The sequence below is a fragment of the Aythya fuligula genome, chromosome 3, assembly GCF_009819795.1.
Source record: "Aythya fuligula isolate bAytFul2 chromosome 3, bAytFul2.pri, whole genome shotgun sequence".
Lineage (NCBI taxonomy): Eukaryota > Metazoa > Chordata > Aves > Anseriformes > Anatidae > Aythya > Aythya fuligula.
The window spans coordinates 98,586,839-98,609,010 of NC_045561.1; the positions used below are offsets into that span (position 1 = coordinate 98,586,839).

Below are 22,172 nucleotides of genomic sequence, written 5' to 3' on the forward strand. Positions count from 1 at the left end.
TGCATATTGTCAGGAGCTGACTGGTCAAATTACACCAATAGGAAACAATGCAAAAGAAATTGTTTTCTGTATCTGAAAACAAAGCAAAACAGAACAACAACAAAACACACTTTTCAATTACAGAGAGGTATTACCAGTAACTAATGAGACTTCATTAGATGAAAATAGAAAGTGAGGGAAAATCTCAATTTGATTTTCCAACATTCATATTTTAAATGTGTATATTATTCTTTACTTGTGCTGGTAGTAACAGAGCCGCTGTCCAGATATCATTTTAGCATGACCCTTCAGGCTAGCCAGGCCTGAACCATGATTCAAAGAAGGATTAAAAGAGCTAGGCAGATTCATTAATCTGGGGAAGAATCTGAACACTGAAAAAGAGATATATTAAGTGGGATGCTGTTCTTTCTTTTCACTGTGGTTCCTTTAAACTGGTTAGGGGGATGCATTCCTGTACAGAAGTGTACTTCCTATACTTCCTGTCAGAAATGACATAAGATTTTCTGTAAATTAAAGTCCTCTTTAAAACACGAGAATCGGGGAACCTACACATAAAGGCAGGATCTCTAGTGTCTAATGTATTGGATACACATATTTTAAGCATATGTTTTCAGTATAAAGAAATCCAAACACTGGATCAGTAGTAATAATCTCACATTAGAATCTACAATAAACTCATTTATTCCTACTACAAACATTGATTTATGAACAACTCACAAACATAATTTCAGTACTTACCCAGTGCTAACATCCAGAAGGGCTGATTTGCTATTTTTGAGTAATTGCCAAACTTCTTAATTCCTGTTAGCTCTAGGAATTTTAGAAATATGTAATCACAAATCCAGGAAATCCAATACACATATGATCAATCTGAACTTTATCCACTTGCATAAGCTTCTACATTTTAGACAGAATGCATTTCCACTAAAAAAAAAAAAAAAAAAAAAAAAAGTAATAAATGAAACATTATACTGGAAGTATAAAAATATTGTCTTGGATAATTAAAACAAAATGTCCTAAAAAAGACAAAGGTTTCCTAAAGCTGGCACAGACTTATTTGAATAATGCCCTGCAATAGAAAGGTTAAATGTACATCAGTTATATATAATTAATATCATACAATACTGCTTCATGCTGCTTTTCCTGCATCTGTCTCTAAAAGATCATGACATGTTGAAGTGAGCAAAATGGATGTGTTTATCTAAACCTGACAGCAATATGTAGTACAGACGACAGCTCTTTGAAGATTACACAAAAATGCAAAAAGGAGATATACTTCATAGAGATCCAGAAGGAATACAGATTTGCTAAAAAGTGGTTTGTAAAAATATGGTTTGTTAAAAAGAGAAAAAATATGAAACCTGCAGCATATTTTTTTAGTTCTGCATAACAGTTTTGCCTAGATATATTTCTTTGCAATTTTTTTTGCAAGGCAACATTGAGCTTGCAGTTAAGTTGTGTTGTTAACTGTTAGGTGATTGTTAATTTTAGAATTGACCAGAAAATCTTTAAACCTTATGGCCAATAGCTTGCATGCCAAGGAAACAATTTTCTGTAAATGCTTTAGAGGTGTTAGCTAGAAAACAGTGTTTATACTGTCTAATAGTAGTAACCTAGGGTTAAGTGTCATATAGAAGAAGTCTGGTTTTATTTTACATTTAAAGCTGATTTTGGCAGAAAGGCAAAATTGGAAACACCAAATATAAATGAGGTATTTATGACACCACTGTAATCAGGATGTCTCAATGCAATGAAATTAAGTATGGCAAAGTGGTTCTCCAATAACCACACAAATAAAATTAAATTAAAGGAAAAACCATTAAACATTGTTACCCTAGTCAATTCTTAAAGAATAAACAGTTAGAAGTCAAGATCTAAATCACATTTTTAATTTCTTATTAAGCATTAACAGATAATACTAAATATTAAAATGTCAGCTGTGATATATATATATAATGAATTGACAAAGCATGTTTAAACTTACAGCTGTTAGTAACCTATCACAAGTGGTAAAATAGAAAAATAATTCAGATTATTTTTTTCAGTCATGGTTAACATCTTTGTAACATACAGTGACTTAGAACTTATTTAATTTGATAGTGTTGTGTGTTTCTTTGCTTCAAAATAGGTTGGATGTTAACTAGAACTCTCAAGGAAAGGGCAAGTGACACAAGTTTCTCATCCTAATGGTCACCTGGAGACGGAGAGCACCAGTTACCAGTTTTCTGGTAACTGAGCAAAGCAGCTTCCTCACCTTTCTATTTCTCTCAACAGAACTTGTACATCCTTAAGCTTGGTATGTGTTGTCTTTGCCATAGCATTTGTGTGTCCTTTGTAAAAGGAAATAATGTTTACTTGTTTTCATAAGATGTTTTCAAGATCAGTCAAGGAGAGTCATGTACAAAAGCAAAGCATTAGGCTTTAATAAAGTTTTGGTAAAATAAACCATGATCAGTTATAGAGTAATAGTACTCAGGCAGCTCACCAGTCATTTCCACAGCTTGCTTAAGCAAAGATGAATGGTGTATTGACAGTAGTGAGATATTTTAGCACCTTTTCCCAATGCACACTCTTCCAGCACTTGATGCTCACCAGGCATCCATACACTGTCGGAGAGCAAGTCCTTCTCCTGGCTAGCAGCAAGGGCAAGAGCAGTATCCGATGTTTCCTTCTGTGCTGTACCACCTTAAAGAATATCCTGGAGCAAGTGTCTTTTTTACCCTTCTTTCAATGGTGCTGCATTTCATGGTGTCTCCATGACTTCACCTGTCATCTCATTTCAAGATATTTAATTCACTGCCTTTCCTCACTTTAGAGCCAAATGATTTGTTTGTATTTCTAACATGACTTAAGGTGAAACTTCAGATAACTACTTTTGTATCATGCTTCCTTTCAATTCAAAGAGCAAACAAAACTGGTTATTATTAGAGATTGCTAAAATGAAGCAAAAAGTTACCCGAATCTTATTTTCAGAAATGGGGGAGTTAGGGGTGCAGGTGAGGGCAGAGGGAGAAGGGAGGAAATGGATATACTGTAAGAGAACAGATGGGGGATGTCTTATGCTTCAGTGATGCTGGTGCTCAGTTCAATACCCTAAGGAATGGTTCCCAAGAGAATCACAGCTGAAGGTTTTGTCAGATTTTGCTCTCAGACTAAGAGAATTTGAGGTCTAACTTTGATTTAAAAGCTGGGAGTTGAACTGCCATATTTTTAATAATTTTTAATAATTGAAGGAAATTGGAACTTTCAAAGCAATGCAAGCAAAGGTTCCCACATAAAAAAAAAAAAAAAAAAAAAAAAAAAAAAAGGATTCTCCTGTTCTCATGTTGATTTTCCAGTTTAAAACTGTTAAAAAAAATGTTTTCTTGTGCCTTTGGAAATAACATCACTGTTTATGCAATTCTAAGAGGCAAAATTATAAAGAATATCCTAAAATAGTGGATTTATTTTTCTTGTTTTTTGTTTTTTAATAACCTAGTTAATTTCAGACATAATTTTGGTTGGGCAAAATAGCTCAGAATTTGATGCTATTATATAATTAAAAGAAAATTCCAAGCTTTAAATGTTTTCCCATTTTTCATGTTAACTTAACCGTCAAGATCTTTGCCTGAATTTCAGGAAAAAATACACAGTTGGACTGACAGGAAACAGTAACACAGCAAAACATCCAACATCGATGGGCATTCAGTGAGGCCTGTTCATTAAGTCTTAATTTATGCTCTCATGGTAAAAATTTCAGGTATCAGGAATATTGACACTGACCAGCAGTGAAGTATTTAATAATGCAAAGTAAATAACGTACTGGGACATTATGGTATTGTCTCATACTCTGTATAATTTAAGTTTGCAGTTTTGTCGTATGCTAAAGTAATCAATCCCACTGGCAATATAAATGTCAAGTACTATATATTAAGGTTAATGCAAATTTTCCCTCTTGCACCATGAAAAAAATATTCTATAAACCTGGAGAAAAGCCACATAAAATACTAAAATGTTTTCAACAGTTAGGCAGGAAAAAGCTGTCAACAACAGGAAGAATAATGATCATTTAAGCTGTTACAAAAAAGATTACCAACAGTCTTTCCTTGACATACACATGTGGTTAAAAGTTAATTTTACTGTGCATATTGAATGTCATTATTTTACAAATTCCCATGCATGTGAATAATCAGGCAAGAAAGAGGTTTATTTAAGAAAATTATGCATACATATAAGGTTTTGCTGTACCATATTTTTTTCTTGAAAGTTGTATTACAATCTTTTTTTAAAAAAATAGCAGAGCTTACACATTGAATTGTTCCTATTCTATCTTTTGACCTGTTGTTTCAAAGATTTCTTGTTATTAGCCTAAATATCACAAATCTTTAAAATAATGTTATTAATTTTTAAGTATATTTTCCAGTAATTTCACTTTCCACTTCTCTAGTTTCCCAATTAAGACTGTCTACCTATTTCCAGTATTATTGATAAATAATAACTGAAGACTTATTCTAGTGTTCCTAAAAGTATTTCCAAAATATATATATATTATTTTTATTTGTAGTCAAGGCAAAAATGTATTTTGAGAGTATTTTGATAGCTAGATGGTTCACCAAGGTTGCAGAAAACCAACAGGCATGACTGCAAGTTAGAATTTGAACCAGGTTTCCTCATTGCTTAATAACTGGGCTCTCTCTCCTGGGTTAAAGTGGCCCTTAACAGGAGGTAGATGTTCCTGGACACTGTTGTTACTAAGGAGCTGTTGATAAGGGCACTGTACTGGTGTGAGTCTAATCCAGGTCAGAATTGTGAATTTGAGCTGTGAATCCCTTTCTAAATAAAGGTCCCCTTCATTGACCTATTAGTTATCATGAGGTTCTCTCCAGTGGTTTATTAGTTCCAGCCTAAACTTGAGAAACATCTACCAACAGAAATGTTACTGAAAACAGCTCATTCCTGCATCCACAATCCAACCTAAACAACAACAAATTCCGTAACAAAACTAACAAACAAAACCTTGCTTTAATCAGTTACTGATAATACGCTATGTCAAAAAAATCCCTTTCACCCCCACTGAGGAGGACAAGAATGTAGACACAGTCTTTGTTCACATTGAATTTGTCAAGCTATAAGATGTCAGAATGGCATCTATCCTTTTAACCCCCCTATCCTTTTAACCAGGGACCAGACAATGAAGGTATCTGAAACATGGTATCAGATACCACGCACAGTGCAAAATCTCACACTTATTTTGCTTTTAGCAAACTAAAAGTTTAGCAAACACTGAAGAACTTCATGCAAATTAGTATTGTAGTTACTGAAAGTCCTAATACTTAAACAAAACTAAACAAAAAAAAAAAAAAAAAAAAAAAACCTTACCTAAGAAAAGTGCATCAATGGCTACCTAATACAAATGTTCTTACCAGGATGTTCCACAGCAAAAATCACCAGGTGGTGGTGGTGACTGCTGGAGTCAGATTTTTTTGTTCTTGCACACTTCACTAAGTAACTGCTATTGGCAAGTCAGAGACAAGACACGAATGGATTTGATCGGATCCAGCACAATTGTTATTTTTTGTGTTTTTCCTGTTATCTCTCAGTACAGTAAGATCATGTTCTGTCCTTAAAAAATGGCAATTTTTACCTTTCTGAAAACCTAGGAAATGTAACAAAAAAGCAAGCAGTATTCTAACATCAAACTATAAACAGTGTTTTTACAGTCCGAGTGTTGACCTCTCCACAGTATGCAAGTCTTTCAAATACATTTCTATTTGAAGAGAACAACCATAAACTGCAACAAAGGGAACAGCTAATCACTTCTACAAACTTGGGTGGCAGGATATGAAACCTTGAGGTGATCTCAACATCAGCAATGGAGGACAACATGTGAGGTTACTAAATTGCTTCCTCTGCTTCACTAAGAAGGCCCTCTCCTGTTTCCCTGTTTCTTTAGTTTGATAGGAGCTTTAGGGCAGAAGCAGAACCATCAGCCCCTGGGAGATGGTGGAGCTCCCTGCTGTGACAACATCTACACAAATGCCAAGCTACATCCACTTTCCTAAGCTGCAAACAGCCATTAACAGTTTGAGGAAAATACAATGATGTCTCCTACTCAAAAGCTGGATGTATTCTGTCCAGCATCAGTTCACGGATATTACTTTTCATTAATGTGGATGATTATTCCATTTTCAGAGAGGGTCACAAAGGGAAATATTATTGAAATCCCTAACAGGGTTTCCTATTCTTGCTTGTGCTGGGATACATCATAATGAACTTTTCAAACTGGAGTCAAAATGGGAATCCAAAGCAAGATAGCAAGATATAAACATTTATCCCAGATATGAAAGTGTGAAAGAAATGGCTGCTAGAAGAAAAGAACTGGCACTGGGTAACTCTGGATAGCCTAAATGCAGAATTTGGTAAGCTTCATGTAGTAGACTGTTTCCTAGATTTCAGCAGAGAAAACAGCTCCTTTACCCTGAAGCTGTCAGCGTTCCTAAGGGTTTGAATTGGCTGATAATTGAAAAATGGAAGAGTTCTCAAATACATTGAGGGCTGAAAGTTCTGACAGGTCTGGAGAGACTTGTCATCTTTTTGTCTTTTAGTATCAAACTGAAAATGAATTTCAGTGGAGAAAGTAGTCACTGAGAAGTTCAAGCTAGAGGACATTGAATTGGTTTCTGCCATAATCTGATCTGCAGCAGCCCAAATCTGTGTGCTTGCCAGCCACTCTGTGTTTATTTGAAATGCTAGTGTGGTTCCTCTGCTGACAGTAAACACGAAGCAGGTTTAAACCCAGCCCAGTAGGTCTAAGGAAGCTGTGACTACAGTAGATGTAAGTGTACTTAAATAACAGCATCTCTGCTACTTTTTAATTCAAGAACATTAAAGACAGAATTTATGTTTCACAGGTGGAAGAATACTTAAAATGTAAAAATGGGTTTATAATTTCTCTCTTCCAATTTCTGCTTTGATAGAGCAGATGTTACCCTTATTCCGCCTTTCATATTATTAAAGCAAAGATTGTAAAGGTTGTATTTATATGTGTCTATTAGCCATATTAGCCATCTTAATAGAAAATATAAAGTTACATCCATAACTGCATTTTGTGATATTACTCGACCTTATCTCAATAATTTATGATTTTAATTAACAGTTTACAGTAAATCTTAGTAAAGATGAATAAACTTCAGGCATTCCACAAGCCATATTAAAGCTCATACTCTATTTGGGAAAATTTTATCTTTTGTTCCCACACCAGTTTGGGAAATCATAACTAAATTTCATACACAGAACAAGATGAGCAATATGTAGGATTATATCAGCATCAAGTCCAACTCCTGGCTCTACACGGCAAGAAAAATTAAACCATATTTCTGAGATAATTGTCCAAATGCTTCTTGAACTCCAACAGGCTCAGTGCTGTGACTGCTTCCCCGGGGAGTCTGTCCCAGTGCCTGACCACTCTCTCAGTGAAGAACCTTTTCCTAACATCCAGCCTGAACCTCTTCTGACACAGCTTCATGCTGTTCCCTTGGGTCCCATCACTGGTCACCAGAGAGAAATATGGCAAGTTGCCAATTGGTGTGAACCCACCACACCTCAGCTTTCTCTTCTCCAAGCTGAACAAACCAAACACTCTAGACCTTTCATCATCTTGTTTGACATGATCCTTTGGACACACACTAATAGTTTTACATCCTTCTCTAGTTCTAATGTCACCCAACACAGCACACAGCACTGGAGATGAGGCTCTACCAGTGCAAAGTGGAGTGGGACACTCCACTTCCCTCGACTGACTAGCAGTGCTGTGCTTATGAGACTCTTTTGATCATGTAAAACACTGATGTGTTGACTCTCACTACACTGACAGGAACAAACCTGAACTCAGCAAGAGATCAGACTAAATTTGAACCCTTCCAGTTAAGAAACTTCAACCATGTGGTATAAAGAAGTGAGACAAATCTAATGGTCTAGGCCATGCTAGAAATAACTTCTATAAAATAATTAGTGCTAAATCCAGTCACTGTGATTAAATTGGTCCACGAAGAAACATTCTTGCAATAATATGGCTGCTTGCATTTGTTAGGGCTTCATAACATACCATCTGCTCTTTTATATCCTTCTTTATAGCCCTGACTTTCAGAGAGATGGTAGTGATTACCTCACATCTTCATTATATAAAAAGAGCTGTTTGCTTGTTCAGTTTTCAGGAAAGAAAAAAAAAAAAAGTTTTTGTCAGTTTACTCATCAATTTGCTCATCTGTTTGTCCTATGCAACATGATGATTTCAAGTCTGCTGACACTGTTACCCAAGGGAGTATGATTCATGCAATAATTTTCCTTCCTTCCTGCCTATTTCTTTTAAATTTGCTGGAACTTTACTATAAGCCATACATATTTTTCACCTTAAACAATTCTGCCCTTACTAGCACTACAGTCATTCATTTCACTTTTAAAATCCTATCTTCTTATTTTAGACCAGAGGCTTACTAGTATTGGAAAAATACTCTAAATTAAGATGGCATAAGATTTTGGTTTCTTATTCTTAACATCCCGTTCTTGTCAGGATACCTATTTTTTCTCACTCTCTCTTCCTGTGGAAAATGAACTCCTTCTTCAAGAATAAAGACTAATATTAATAACAATACCTTTGTGTTCATAGGCCCAGTTTTCACCAAGGCTATCAAAGAATCCTAGAAACGTGGGAAGTCTCCCCCCCTCTTCGGCATGGTGGTCATTGACAGTGCTCCAGGATTGTAAATCAGCAGCCTTCTCAATTAATGCCCTGACACTGAATCCTGCAGCAGAGTATGCCTTACTGTAAGGAAACCCACCAGGGACTTCTGGGTGAAGCAACACAGGAATTCTTGTACCTGCTGCACATGAAAGGCTGTCGAAGAGGACGTCACACTGGCAGTGGTTTCACTTCAGAGGGCTCAAGTAAGGTGAGTCTGAAAATGCAAACCTGGAGAAAAGTATTGATCCTGGCAAAGGATCAGTTGCCTGAATCTGAGCTAAAACGAGCACAGCTAATTTCTTCATGCTCTAGATGAACTGAGCTGGGGCAATTATTTTGACTACAGCACATCCTAATTCAGAGAAAACGAACAAGGATTAGTATCTTGTGGTCAGTTTCCATGTTCGCTTGAGAGCTGGAGGCAGTGCATGAAGTTAAATGACTTTTAACTCTCAATACTGACCTATCAAATATTTGTTCGCTGTTTCTGAAAGAGAATTTTCATTCCCATGTTTTGATGGGTTTAGCAGAGCTTACATGAACGATACAATTCTGGCCCTTCTCACTAGAATTCTTGTGGATGATCTTTATGCATATGAATCTGCCAGTTCATTCCCAGAGAATGCTGGCAGGCTGCAAGGAACGTTCCTTCTTACTTTGTTGTGCATTTCTCTTTTCCCTAAGATAACTGTCTTATATCTAGCCTAATATTATCCAGCAGGTCTCCTTTTTTCTCCACTTGTCTTATAACAACCATCTTGTCCTGTTTTTTTGTTGTTTTTCTTTTCACGCAGCTTTTCCTCTCCTTATTCTTTGCCTTTTCATCTTTTATTTAAAAAACATTATTTTTAAATTCTTTAAACATACAAAAACAGATCTGACTTTACTTCATTCCACTCAAATTTGTTTCTGTGCATGCCTTACTTGTAGTTCCACTCCAGAACCCTTCCAGTTTGCTTTGTGCACTGTATCCTACAGGAAACATCTGTGAAGTTGCAATTATTACCGGGTCTCTTCTATCTCCATTAGTGTGGTACCCCTCACTTTGCCCTTTAAAATGTCATTTTTTTAGTGGCATTTAAACATGACTAAAATAAAATGACTAAACATAGTCACTATGTTGGTACAAGTACTTCTCCACATCCGTGCTCTTCCCTTTCATATCAAACACCTCTTATCTGTGGTTCTAATCCTTTGCCGGAGCTACTGTTACTCTTGGCTGTTTTCATGCCTCTGAAAAGAAGCTGAGTCACACCTGAATCCCCTGAAGGAAGAAAAGACGGGGCTCTTCTGCTTCTTTCCCCATAAGAGATTTGTTGTCTGGATACAACACACTTTAACTATATGAGCTTGCTAAAGAGCTGCACTGCAATGCTGTAATTTACACGCAGACACTCTAGATGGACAGTTAAGCATTCAGAAAATGATGAGACATTATTAAGTCATGATTTAATCATTTTGTCTGTGGACCAGTCCTCACGCTTTTGAAATTTGGGAACTGAGAATCTTGTCACATTTGTGATTCTAATTCCAGTAAATCTATACCCAACAGCTTCGCAGACATTCTATTTCATCTCACAATCCTACATCTACGTCATCAGACCTTTTAACCAGCTTGGAAGGTTCTGCACACACTTAAAGCCATGTAAACAGAGTTAATATAAGGCCTAAATTAAATTACAGAAGATGTCAGAATATGTTAAGATGTCAAATTAGCCTATTTCCCAGTGCTGTATAGCAATAGAGCCCTCTAAGGGCTACAAAGAAAACTGATTGCTTTCTAGCTCATATTTAATATTGACAATTATGTATTTAATTGAAACAATTGCATATATATTTTTTACTATTTTTACGCGTTAATACAGCTATACTGTATCACATTCAGTTGGGTTAAATTCAAATGAGATAACTCTGTAAGGGTTATGAGAATTAAGTTAATGATAGTGAATGGTAATGGCCATTGTTAATTAGAATTGAATTAATACTTGTCTAACTAATGGGCATGCATACACAAAAACAGAGAGTTTTTGTGTTGTTTAATTTAGTAAAATTCTGACTGGTAGTATTTTAACCCATAAACTACTAGGTAAAACCAGTAAAGAAATGCAGTTTAAAACAAATGAAAAAACTTGTAAGCAACTAATATTCTTACAGTATTTGCATACAGCATTTTCTACTAAGTCTCAGACAAGGCTTCTAAAAGAGGGTAGTTTACAGTTCAGAGGACAAGTTCTCCATCTTTCACTGTAAAGATATTAAAAAGTACAATTTTTAAAGCACTACAGTTCAGAATTTGTCAATATTAGAGTGTATTAACATGTACAAGAATTAAAAAAGAAGTTGAAAAATACAATATCTATTTTTTCTGTACTTTTTGTTTACTTGGCATTTAGTTTGTATTGCCCACTCATGATACAACCATGACATGTTGTCTTTAAATGTATTAGTTTTATGATTCACTTTACAATTGTATTGATTTCACTTTGTAGGTCATACTATAAAAAAATCTCAGACTCCAAAGTCCGATGTATTTCAGTGCACTTGAAAGTCAAAATTGTGATTTCAGAGTCTTTTGGATGACTTAACATAGAAGTCTTGAAAATAATAAATTCCACAAGTTTTGTAAGACCTTGGAGAAGAACTTGCTTTCTCTTTTCTAACATAGACATGTTGAACTCTCCAATATATTTCTTTCAAATATAAATCTTACTAAACGTTTTTATATAAATATTTATACAAGTTAAATATTTAGGGAATTTGCTAAACCTGTAAGCTATGTTTTTTCTTCATTTTCATTTTTGTTTTCTTTTAATATCAGGTACTGATAAATCAGTAAGATCATTTAATAATGTTTTAGTTTTTTGTTTTGTTTTGTTTTTGTTTTACACTTCTGTTTCAAAGACAATTACATGGAAATCACATAGCATGGCAACTGTCCTTGTTCACTCATACAAAGCCAGACAGCTAATTTTCATGTTAAAATTGTTTTTCCTACAACACAGGGTAAGCCGAAAACTTGGACAGCACACACTTTATTTACTAATTAATCTGAATCTTAGATGGTAAAAATGAATGAACTAATTTGTTAGAAAAAAAAAACAGTCTCGTTAACTTTTTTTTTTTTTAATAAATTGGCTCTTGTTAATTATGAGAATGTTCTGTGTCCTGTTTTCTTTTTCTTTTCTAATACATAATTACTGTAGAAGGATTAGACTAATTTAGGATTTGGGGCAACTGAAACAAGAAAATAGAATTGGACTGTTTTATTTTCATCGACTGTGTGATTTCAAAAGAAAATACTGTGATTACTTACAAAATCAACACCTTAAAGCCATTAAATCTATTTCCAATCTCAGTTTACAACACTGTTGTGGGTCAAATTAAACAATCAAAAATCTCACGGTTGTCTGGACTGCTATGAAAACCTCATGCACTGAACAAGCAACGTATTATTTGTTTGGTATATCAATTTCCTGACTTTTGTTGATGCCTTTGCCTGAATACAAACCTCACAAATCACATACTCTCAAAGGTGGCTATAAGAAGCTAATTATTCCTATTAATCTCTAAATCAAAGTGAAGGGAACGTTATCAGAGGCATGACTCTGATCTTAGGGTTATGGGCCCTAAATGATTGATTCCTACGGTTATGGGCCCTAAATGATTGATGTCTTGTAGACCATACTATATATGACTTCAGGATATATTATCATAGAATCATTTAGGTTGGAAAAGACCTCTAAGATCAGCTAGTCCAACATTTAGCCTAGTACTAAAGTCTACCAATAAACCACGATACACATTTCTTGAAGACCTCCAGGGATACTGACTATCACTTCCTTAGGCAGCCTGTTCCAATGCCCCACAACTCTTTCAGTAAAGAAATCTTTCATACTAACAAGATTATAATCTCCTAGTGACATAAACATCCCCTGGAGCAACTTGAGGCCATTTCCCCTCATCTTATCACTTGGGGCTTGGGAGCTACATTCTCGGGAGCTACATCCTCCTTTAAAGTAAAGGTCTTTCCTGAGCCTTCTCTTCTCCAAGCTAAACAACCCTAGCTCTTCTGCTGCTCCTCAGGAGTCATTCTTTAGACTCCACACCAGCTTCACTGCCCTTCTTTGGACATGAAAACATTACTAACATCACTGTGCAAACCCATTTTCTCAAGCCCTTGCTGGACGAGAAGGGAAGAAAGGCTTATAGGATTGTATTACTTTGATTCAGGGCTTGATTAACATGTGTTATAAATGACACTTGGAACTCATCCATTTTAAGAAATGTGCCTTGTTTCAATCAGTTCTGCTAAATGCCTTGCTAATTACTGTAATGCTTTCAGATGAATGAGGCAACACATTTGATCCTGACTTTGTTTTCAAGTGGTTATAACCCTAGACAGTGCCAAAGAAAACAGGATCACTATTTCAGTGGGACCACTTAAAGTCAATGCTTGGAGCTCTGTAAAGCATTACTAGTTACAGCTCTTTTCCTGGCTTCATTACACCTGTGAAATAATGTAAGAAAGGTTCCTATTGTTCATATTTAAATGAAGCAGTAAACACAAAAGTAGGAAATGTAGAGTTTCTCAAAAAAAAAGTTATCAAGCATTTGAACACTGCTGAGGACTGTTTGACAGATTGTAAAGAAAGACTGAAGTGACTGCTGATATCTGAGAACCTCATTTATAACTACATGTGAATTTAAGTGCATGTGTAAAACTAAAGGGTAGTGATGAGCTACGCAAGGGAAATCAGAAAGAGCTAGAAGACTCAAATAAGCTGTCAGTTCACCAACCAGACTACTTCAGCTCACACAATAATGTAATTGTTTTAGTTTATATACTTTTTTTTTTAATTAAAAGACCTTCATAAGTAAATGTAAGTATCCTTTCTTACTCATACTTAACTTCCTTGCCTAATCACAAAGCTTTAAAACACCAACCAAAATGCAGTCCTGACTCCGGAAGCATATATGCTCATCACCACTGCAAGTTTTTGGACCAGTACAAGCTTTCCTGGTCATTACAAAATGCTGCACAAAGTATTTATGAAGCTACGGTGAAAAACTACAGAACTGGCTCTCATGGAAATCTTTGAATTTCTGCATGTGAAACAGTGACATCCAGTGGCAAGCTTGGTTAACTGTATTGATCTCTACCCCAGACGCACAGAAAACCACCAATATTTCTATTTCATTGAAATGCATTAAAAGATGTTAAAAATACTTTAAAGATTTCAAAAACATTTAAATACACAATATATCAAACTATGCTTCAGAAAACTCACATTACATATAAAAGTGGTATAACAATCTGCAGTGAAAAATTCAATTTGCCTTTTTTTAATAAGCTTTATTATAAAAGCATGCAAAAAACGTTCATGCTTGAAGAAACACAACATTCCCTACATTACAGCTGTATTCCTTTCTATCTTGGCCACATAAAGAATCTTCTTTTTCCTGAGATTCCTGCTTCCTATAAAAAAAAAGGAGAATTTGAGTTTGATTCTCAAAAACCCACAGAGTGATTCTTGGGACTACTCCCCCATTTAGGATTCATAGCAACAGCATATGAGCATCTAACAAAGATTTCCTTGAAACAGATCCCTTTCTTTTTGATTAAGCTAATTAGAAGTAACAAGACTGTCCTTCAAAGTTCAGTTTTCAGAATACACACAACGCAAGAGACCTCAATTTGTCTTTCCATGCCTTTGATGATGATGTGTATGGGATATACCCCTGTGTTTTCATAATAAAACAAAAAACTACTGAGCTAGCAAATATTCCTATACATTCAAGGTCCCTTATTGAAATTCACTCATTCTGTTGAGAATAATGAAATTCATTGGACTGAAGGAGGGGAAAATTCACCTGAAGATACAGCATTTCAGCGAACATGGAAGAAGAGAAAACTCTAGGTTCCAGTTCTTGGAAACTCACTTCATTTTACTTATTACTTTTCCATAGGGAATACAGCAAACTTTAAACTCCAGGAAGTCTGTCAACTAAACTCTGTTAATCTCGGTCCCTGCAGACTTCCATGCAACAAAACTGCTTTCTACTAGGAAAAAGTTGCCAGGCTAATATTCCTTCCCCCGTTAATGTTTTTCCACACTGGCTGACACTTGTGCGTTGTTGTGGAAAGATAAAGATTTGAGTCATTGCCTGTAAGATATACAGAGCCAGAAACAAATCACCTGTGTCTAGTCTCGCTGTCCAAAGGATCCAACTGAGCAGCTACCAGCTTTTCTGTATTTTTTTTTTTTCTTCTCCATTTTGGAATAAGCAAACAGGCTCTTCCATAAACAACCTAAAATCAGATCTCCCAATTAAGGTTATTCCACCAGTCATAAATATTTGGATCTCATTCACTTATATATACAAAATCCTAAGTAGACAAAGATCTCTGAAAACACAATGTAATTATTTTCATTTGTCTAATTATTTTCATTTGTCAGCAACTAGGCTGTTATGTTATTATGCTGCCACTTCATAAAAACAGTCATACAATGAACAAAAGCCTGCTTTGCTTAATTCTGGTCATTTCTCATACAGCTAGATGCTTACTTCAAATATTTTTTCTAAACATAACTCTTTAAACAGAGTTTTCCAGGCAAGCTTAGTTGCAGGTCAATTGAGATACAAGTTTCAGTCCTCCTGCAATGTAGGAAAATGGGAATGCTTTTCAGACAATCACATATATGGTAACAGTGTATTCTACTGTCACATTTACTTAGAGTTTCAGAAATCAGGGAAGTTGTAAAATCATCGTGCTTACAATTAAGTGTACACTTTGAAATGTTTGTCCTTTAAGTGGTAAGATTTTGGAATTAGGAGCTGTTTATATTCTCACTGAACATTACTTCTAGGGGACTAAAAATAATATGCAACACTGATACTTTCTATACTAAGCATCATCTGCCTACGACCTACCACATTATGTTAGTGGTATCAGAAATTAACAGATAATATACAGTCAAAATGGATTTTTACTTGCTAATTACAAACAAAGTCCCTGATGCTCCAACTCTAGGGCTCACTTTAACTGTTAGAGTGGTGCCTTGAGATCTTATATTAAATGGCAATATTACTACATTAATGCTACATGTAATTAAATACTGCCTGAAAGGTCAACTACACTGAGGTAAGATGAAAGAACTTAAATATGTACGAAATTTTTTATTTCGCTTGGAATCCCCAAAGGTTCAGAGAATTTCTTCTATCCATAAATCCTGTGCCAAGCTAGATTAATACAAAACTCAGCAATACAGAAAATTTGTTATGTCTCTTACACCAGGAAAGACAGTTCTGATTGCTCACCAGTTTCACAGCTGCAGAAGAGGGAATTTCACTTTCCAACCTCACACAAGTAAGAGGACAAAACACTGAAGTGTTTGGGGAAGATTTGCTTTGGATGAACTAAAGCAAGCAGTTTTTCATTGCAAGAAACTTCCTTAGAGAATATGCTGCTCTGAACCGTGTCATCTACTGTGAATCGAACTCATAAATTGCATGAAGCCCAAACCTGTTAGCAACTGGTCATATCTCATGTACGGCAGGGTACACAAGTACCCTAGTGACTAGTGTCACTTGTGACAGTAGTGACACTTACAGATGTGACACTAGAACAACTGTGCATTTGTACTGCTGCAGAACAGTTCATAAGGAAGGTCAGGAGCACATCTGTACATTTAGGCTTAGGTTCGTGCATAACATTCCATAATTCTCCCCCATCAAACTGTAAGAGCAAAATTAACTTCTCCAAGCCAGACCAGGAGGACTACATCTATCCATATAAAATCAAACAGGTCTGTTCTCTGGTCTTGAAAACAGGTACTATATACTACCTTGCATTCATCTGGATAGATTCTCTTCACTCCTTCATAAGTGTTGTGTTTTTTTTCTCCTTCCATAACCCAAAGGCACATGATCTCCACAAGACCACTATAGTTATTTCCACGGAGGAGTGTGAGTTGACACTGCCCAAAATTGCATCAATAGTCACAAAAGAATGGATGATTATGGGACAACAACCAAACCTGCATCTATTTAGTTTGCTAGTATATAAATACCTCAGCAGTCAGCATTTCTTGGCAGAGGTTTAAGGAGAGCCATGCTAAATTAATCCATGGAAGAATTAAAGAAACAGACCCCAGGCCAACAGTGCACTGCCTTTCCACAATGCTGTGAAACCCTCCAGAACATTTCACTCTCCCCTAAACTGGGAAGCTCACATACCATGAATATATATGCATCTGCTTATCTTCCTGCTTATTAACAGTAATTCCACTTTGGTCAAAACTATATGATTTTTTAAAATCACAGGCAAAATTAAAACCTTACGAGTGTTCTGCTTTTGCAATCTAGCCTTACATACTCAACTGTTCTTCACATTACAATACTCTTAGCTCAGTTAGATCATCACTAAACTGATTTTATACAGAGGTCTCCACATAGATGACTAACCACTTCCAGATGCAGCTTTCACTAAAAATGTATGGACTCTTATTATACTCCCTCCAGCCCCCAATTTTCCTTATTCAAATAAAAACAGGTAACTCTAAGCAAAACTGAAGTCTTCTTTGTATTTACCATTTTTTAATTTCTAGTAGATTAAAAAATTAAGCATAAAAACCTAAACAAGATTAATAAAATAATACTGAACATCCTGAAGTTTTTCCTCTTCCCTTCTGTTTTAAAAAGGAAAAGAGATTACTGAAATTTCATCAAGTTTTAAGAAAAATATATTTATGTAATTGCATTAAAATCATGATTTGAATGATGTATGTAAATTAGGTACAAGATATCAGCAAACCAGCAATTTCTAGGAAACAAAGAACAAAAATGACTTACAAAAATCAAGTTAACTCAATGTAAAATGCTGCAGATAGTTTTATTTATAAAATGCTACTCGTCAGAACTACTCACTGACATACAATACACACAGGAAGTATGAAACTTGATTTATAGACAAATGAAATGCTTCACAGAAGCATGGATTCCTGAGGCATTCTGAGCATAATTCCTCATTTACTGGAATTCACAACGCAGTTCCATTGGCACAAGTAGCAAGAGACTGGATAAATACATGGTTAAGACAGTTACAAAGTTACATAGGCAAACAGAAACTGGAAGGTTGTGTCTCACCGATGTTAACAGACTTGGTCATGATGAAAACTAGCTGACGTCAAATGACACAAAGACCTGGTAAGACCAGATTTCTCAATTTCACTGTGAAATCCAGATGTATTGTAGATACCTGCTTTTGTCATTGTCCACAGCCACAGGCTGCAAAGTCCCTATTGACATCAGACAAAGAAAATTGCTGCTTCTGCATGAACAAGCAGTAGGACTGATTGCATGGACAAGTATTATTAAATTATCAAAAAATTTGTGTTAGACCCTTTCACTTCTTCTTCTGTTTTTCTGCTTTAATTTTCTGCTGTAGAGTCTTCAGTTCAGTCATAACATTTAAAGTTCTGTAAACCCAGTTGACCTGAAAAGTAGGTAAATTAAATTGTTAATTGCATGTATACAGGTGAGTTTAAAAAAAAAAAGCACCACCTGTAAAAATGAAAACCTACCACAATTATGATAGTATTCACCAGTAGTGGTGCTGAGAATACCAGTGAAATAAACATTCCTCTTGAATCAAAGTACTGGTATTTAGAAAACAGCCTGAAAGAAGAAAAAATAAAGAAGAAATTTAAGAAGGAAGCTTTATTCAACATAGTTCACATAATGTTACGTCTTCACATCATTCAACATCGACATTGCACAGATTGTACGTTACAGATTCTTGGGATCCCCAAATACAGGCCAGTTGCATGAAGCTGGAAGTGTCAGTAAGTTATCAGTTATGAATGTTCACTACAGTACCAGCCTTTCTTATGGTTTTATTGCTCAAGACTCAAATAAAACAACCAGAGATATATTTGTGCCTTAGAAGTCAAGCTTATCCTGAAGTGTTTGAGATGACTTTTAAATATTCATTTTGTGTCCTCATATTAGAAGACGTAACAGAAGTAACATGTAGAGAAGCTGCTACTTAGGCCATGCAGGCAGTAAGTGGAACATAAAGACTTAAAATTAGATGTCTGCAGAAAGTGTTGTTAAACATACAATTTTCAGTTATATCAGAAAATGATTAGTTCAGTTCTTATGACAATAAACTATTAGTTTAACTCTGGTATGCAGGTTTAATAAAAAAGACTGTGATTTTAAGCAATAAATACACACTAGCTATAAAAAAATAAAAAGAATATTTTTAAAAGTGGTAACCATGTCACACTCTACGGTTTTGTTCAGACGTATTTTAACAATGCAACAAATTCTCTGCCATCCTATTCTAGTGATGGGTGACTCTAGGTTAAGTTTTTTTGGGGGATTGATATATATGAAAAGAGAATATTTGTAGGACATCCATTTAAATATGAAAATGTAAATATTTACCTCCAGTTCATGGCTGCTAATTCATTTATATATTCGGCAGAGTACACTAAACCCACTGTACAAGAAAAAAATATTAGATTCAATAATTATTTAAATACAACTGCCATCCGTTCTGCCATATATACAAGAGATGTAGTGTATGATGTGTATACAACTCCTTGACCATCAGAATATCAAACTGCACATTTAGTATTTCACAATATGGCTTGAATTGGACTTTAAAGATACTTCCAAACTTAAAAGTACTTCCAAACCCCTGCTACCAGACCAGGTTGCCCAAAGCCCCAGTCGGCCTGGCCTTAAACAGTCCCAGGGACAGGGAATACACAGCTTCTCTGGGCAACCTGTTCCAGTGCCTCAACACCCTCTCAGTGAAGAATTTCTTCCTCACCTGTAATCTAAACCTCCCCTCTTTTAGTTTAAAGCCATTCCCCCTTGTCTTGTCACTGTACTTCCTGACAAAGAGTCTCCTTCCAGCTTTCCTGTAGGCCTCCTTTAGGTACGTGAAGGCTGCTATAAGGTCTCCCTGGATCCTTCTCTTCTCTACAAGAAATAACCCCAGCTCTCTCAACCTTTCTTTGTAGGCTGTTCTTCAGCCCCCTGATCATCCCAGCTCTAAAGTAAAATCCCACATAGTTACTAACAAGTACACAGTGATCACTTGCTATATTACAGACAAACAACCATGAAATCCTGCTTAACTGAGTTTACAGGAACAGCTCAGAAAACAAACGATCTAGAAAGAAGACAGCACTATTTCTAACAATCTTCTTGGTGACTCCCTCTAAGTTACATCTGTAAAAAAAGAAAAACAGAACTTCCCAGTAACCAGAACGTAATTTAGGTATCATTTTAGATGCTCTGGTCTCACATTTCTGTATTTAGGACTACTATTTGAAGTTAAGGAACTAAACATTTGCAGTACATCTATGAATTCACACTTAAGCATTTATAGAAACCACTCACGTATTGCACAGTGTTTGAATCAAAAAAAAAAAAAAAAAAAGATAGTAATTTCCTCCTAGTCATAGTTTTCCCAGTTGATTAAATAATATTTTTTTAGAATCAGTCTTGCTCATCCTCGTGCCACTATCACAGGTGTCAGTGAGGCATATGATAAACCTGCTCCAAAAATGAATCCAGCTGTAAGCTGACTGTATTTACTGAACTGCAGCATAAGTAATGCAGAGCAGAAGGAAGCTGCTCTGAATTTCTTCCTGAGAAGTGGTGTAACACATGTCGTGCAACCATGCAAAAAAATCATTTATCCCAGATTCTCACTACGGTCAAAAAGTTTCAAGTCTCTGCTTTGTACAGTCTTAGAAACTAAATAAATACATAAATATTTATAGATCATGGCAGCTTCTATATCAGGCAAATCAACTACGTATAGATATATATACTACTACTACTACAAGAAGAATACTACTTTGTACACACTTTATCTGTTGCAAAACGTATCACAAAGCCCTGGGCTGCACAAGAAACTGTCACTAAAATACAGGAAGTGCGAGCAAAACACCTGCCCTGTATCCCCCGACGAGGAGCTCAGGGAACCACGAATGCACTACTCACCCATGCACAGAAAGTGCCCAATTTGCACCCGGTAGTGCTGGAAGGAGAAACAAGTTATGAGGAAGCAGAGGACGTGGAAAACCGCCAGCCCCACCAGCCAGGGCTCGGACCAGTCCGTTCTCTAAGGAAAAAAAAAAAAAAAAAAAAAAAAAAAACAACAACACGGAAGGAGATTAGGGCACCGCTGGAGCCTCCCTCCTCCCACACCGCACCGAAGACCGCTTTCAGTCACGGACCGCGCTCACCAAGCACCTCAGCGCGGGCTGCCCCACGCAAAAAGGAGCAGGTCCCCGTTACACACTGCAGGCAGCGCATTCTCCCCAGCCCGTTCACCCCCAGAGGACGGCGCCTCACCGCCACGACCGTGGACAGCCCCGGCGGGCCGCTCAGCGGCGCCTCCATCGCGGCGGTGCTCCGCCTCACCACAGGTAACGGCCGCCGAAGTCTCGCGAGAAGACGCCCAACTGCCGCGGTTGTGGCCGTTGGGCGTCTTCTCGCGAGACTTCGGCGAGGGCCAGGTCCCTGCCCCGCGGCGGTGGCTTAGGGGGAGGTCTGAGGGAGGGGAGATGGCGGCTGTGCCCTCGTCACTGAGGGAGTAAGGGATTGTTACTCCTGACCTTACTCGGCTCTCCTGTATCAAAAAGCACCTCTCCTTCTATGTGTGAAGTGGTAACCCTCTAATATAACACTTCAGAAAAGCACCAGGAGCGCTGATTCCGTTTAGTGTTTGAATATGAAGTTAAACTAGAATGTTTTTATCACACTGTGCTCAGTAGAAAACTTCTGACAAAAAACAATTGACCATGCAGGAACATAAGTTGTCAACTCGAAAATACTACTTTTTTACCAAAAGAAAAAATTACATATTTAAATGAATTGCTGCGTAATGGAAAGGGAGTCATGACTCATTTATATTAACTCTTTTTGCCAAATGCATGCAGACCTCTAAGGACCTGTAGCTCCTAAAGACCTTTTACTCTGAAAGAGACATTTCAAATGCAGGTTCATCAGCTAGGCCGGGAGACTTTATTAATGGCATTAATTTTTTATTTGTTACACAATCCATACAGTCATACTGTAGCTCCACATTCTGCTCCCCACCCCCCTTTTGGCATTTGCTTACCAACTCTGAAGGTTTCACCTTTATTTTTATTTTTTTTTCCAGAATGTTTAGAAGTGCATGTATAAGTAAATACAAATATTATTTTTAGTCTTCTACTGTATAGCCAAATAGAGGCCATCACTGTGAACTACTTTAATTTTCAGTCACACATACCTGCAATTTAGTGTGAGATAGCTGAAACTGAGGTTATTTCTCTATTTTACTTTAGGTTTATGGTATTTTTATTCCTCAGCAAGAGTGTCTGAAGGCCAAGCAAGGGATTTACTAAGAGCACTGTAAAATTAATCAGGGTGGTGCAAAGGT

At 36.4% G+C, this 22,172-nt stretch overlaps 1 protein-coding gene across 1 annotated transcript; it reads right to left on the reverse strand.

Annotated features, from left to right (window-relative positions):
• Positions 1 to 17,587: 17,587 nt before the first annotated feature.
• TMEM18 (transmembrane protein 18) lies at positions 17,588 to 21,174 on the reverse strand. Its single transcript, XM_032184834.1, has 5 exons — positions 21,101 to 21,174; positions 20,747 to 20,867; positions 19,172 to 19,226; positions 18,304 to 18,397; positions 17,588 to 18,215 (listed from the first exon to the last, which is right to left on the reverse strand). Exons 1-5 carry the CDS (start codon positions 21,146 to 21,148, stop codon positions 18,126 to 18,128), a joined length of 408 nt encoding a protein of 135 aa, XP_032040725.1. The 5' UTR covers positions 21,149 to 21,174; the 3' UTR covers positions 17,588 to 18,125.
• Between the last annotated feature and the right edge of the window lie 998 nt (positions 21,175 to 22,172).

Excerpts from the sequence above, each read along its gene's own strand:
- TMEM18 (XM_032184834.1), bottom strand. The coding sequence starts at position 21,148 with ATGGAGGCGCCGCTGAGCGGCCCGCCGGGGCTGTCCACGGTCGTGGCG. Across the intron at positions 19,227-20,746 it reads TGGGCACTTTCTGTGCATGG|TGGGTTTAGTGTACTCTGCC; the intron begins GTGAGTAGTGCA and ends TTTCTTGTACAG. Across the intron at positions 18,398-19,171 it reads TTAGCAGCCATGAACTGGAG|GCTGTTTTCTAAATACCAGT; the intron begins GTAAATATTTAC and ends TTCTTCTTTCAG.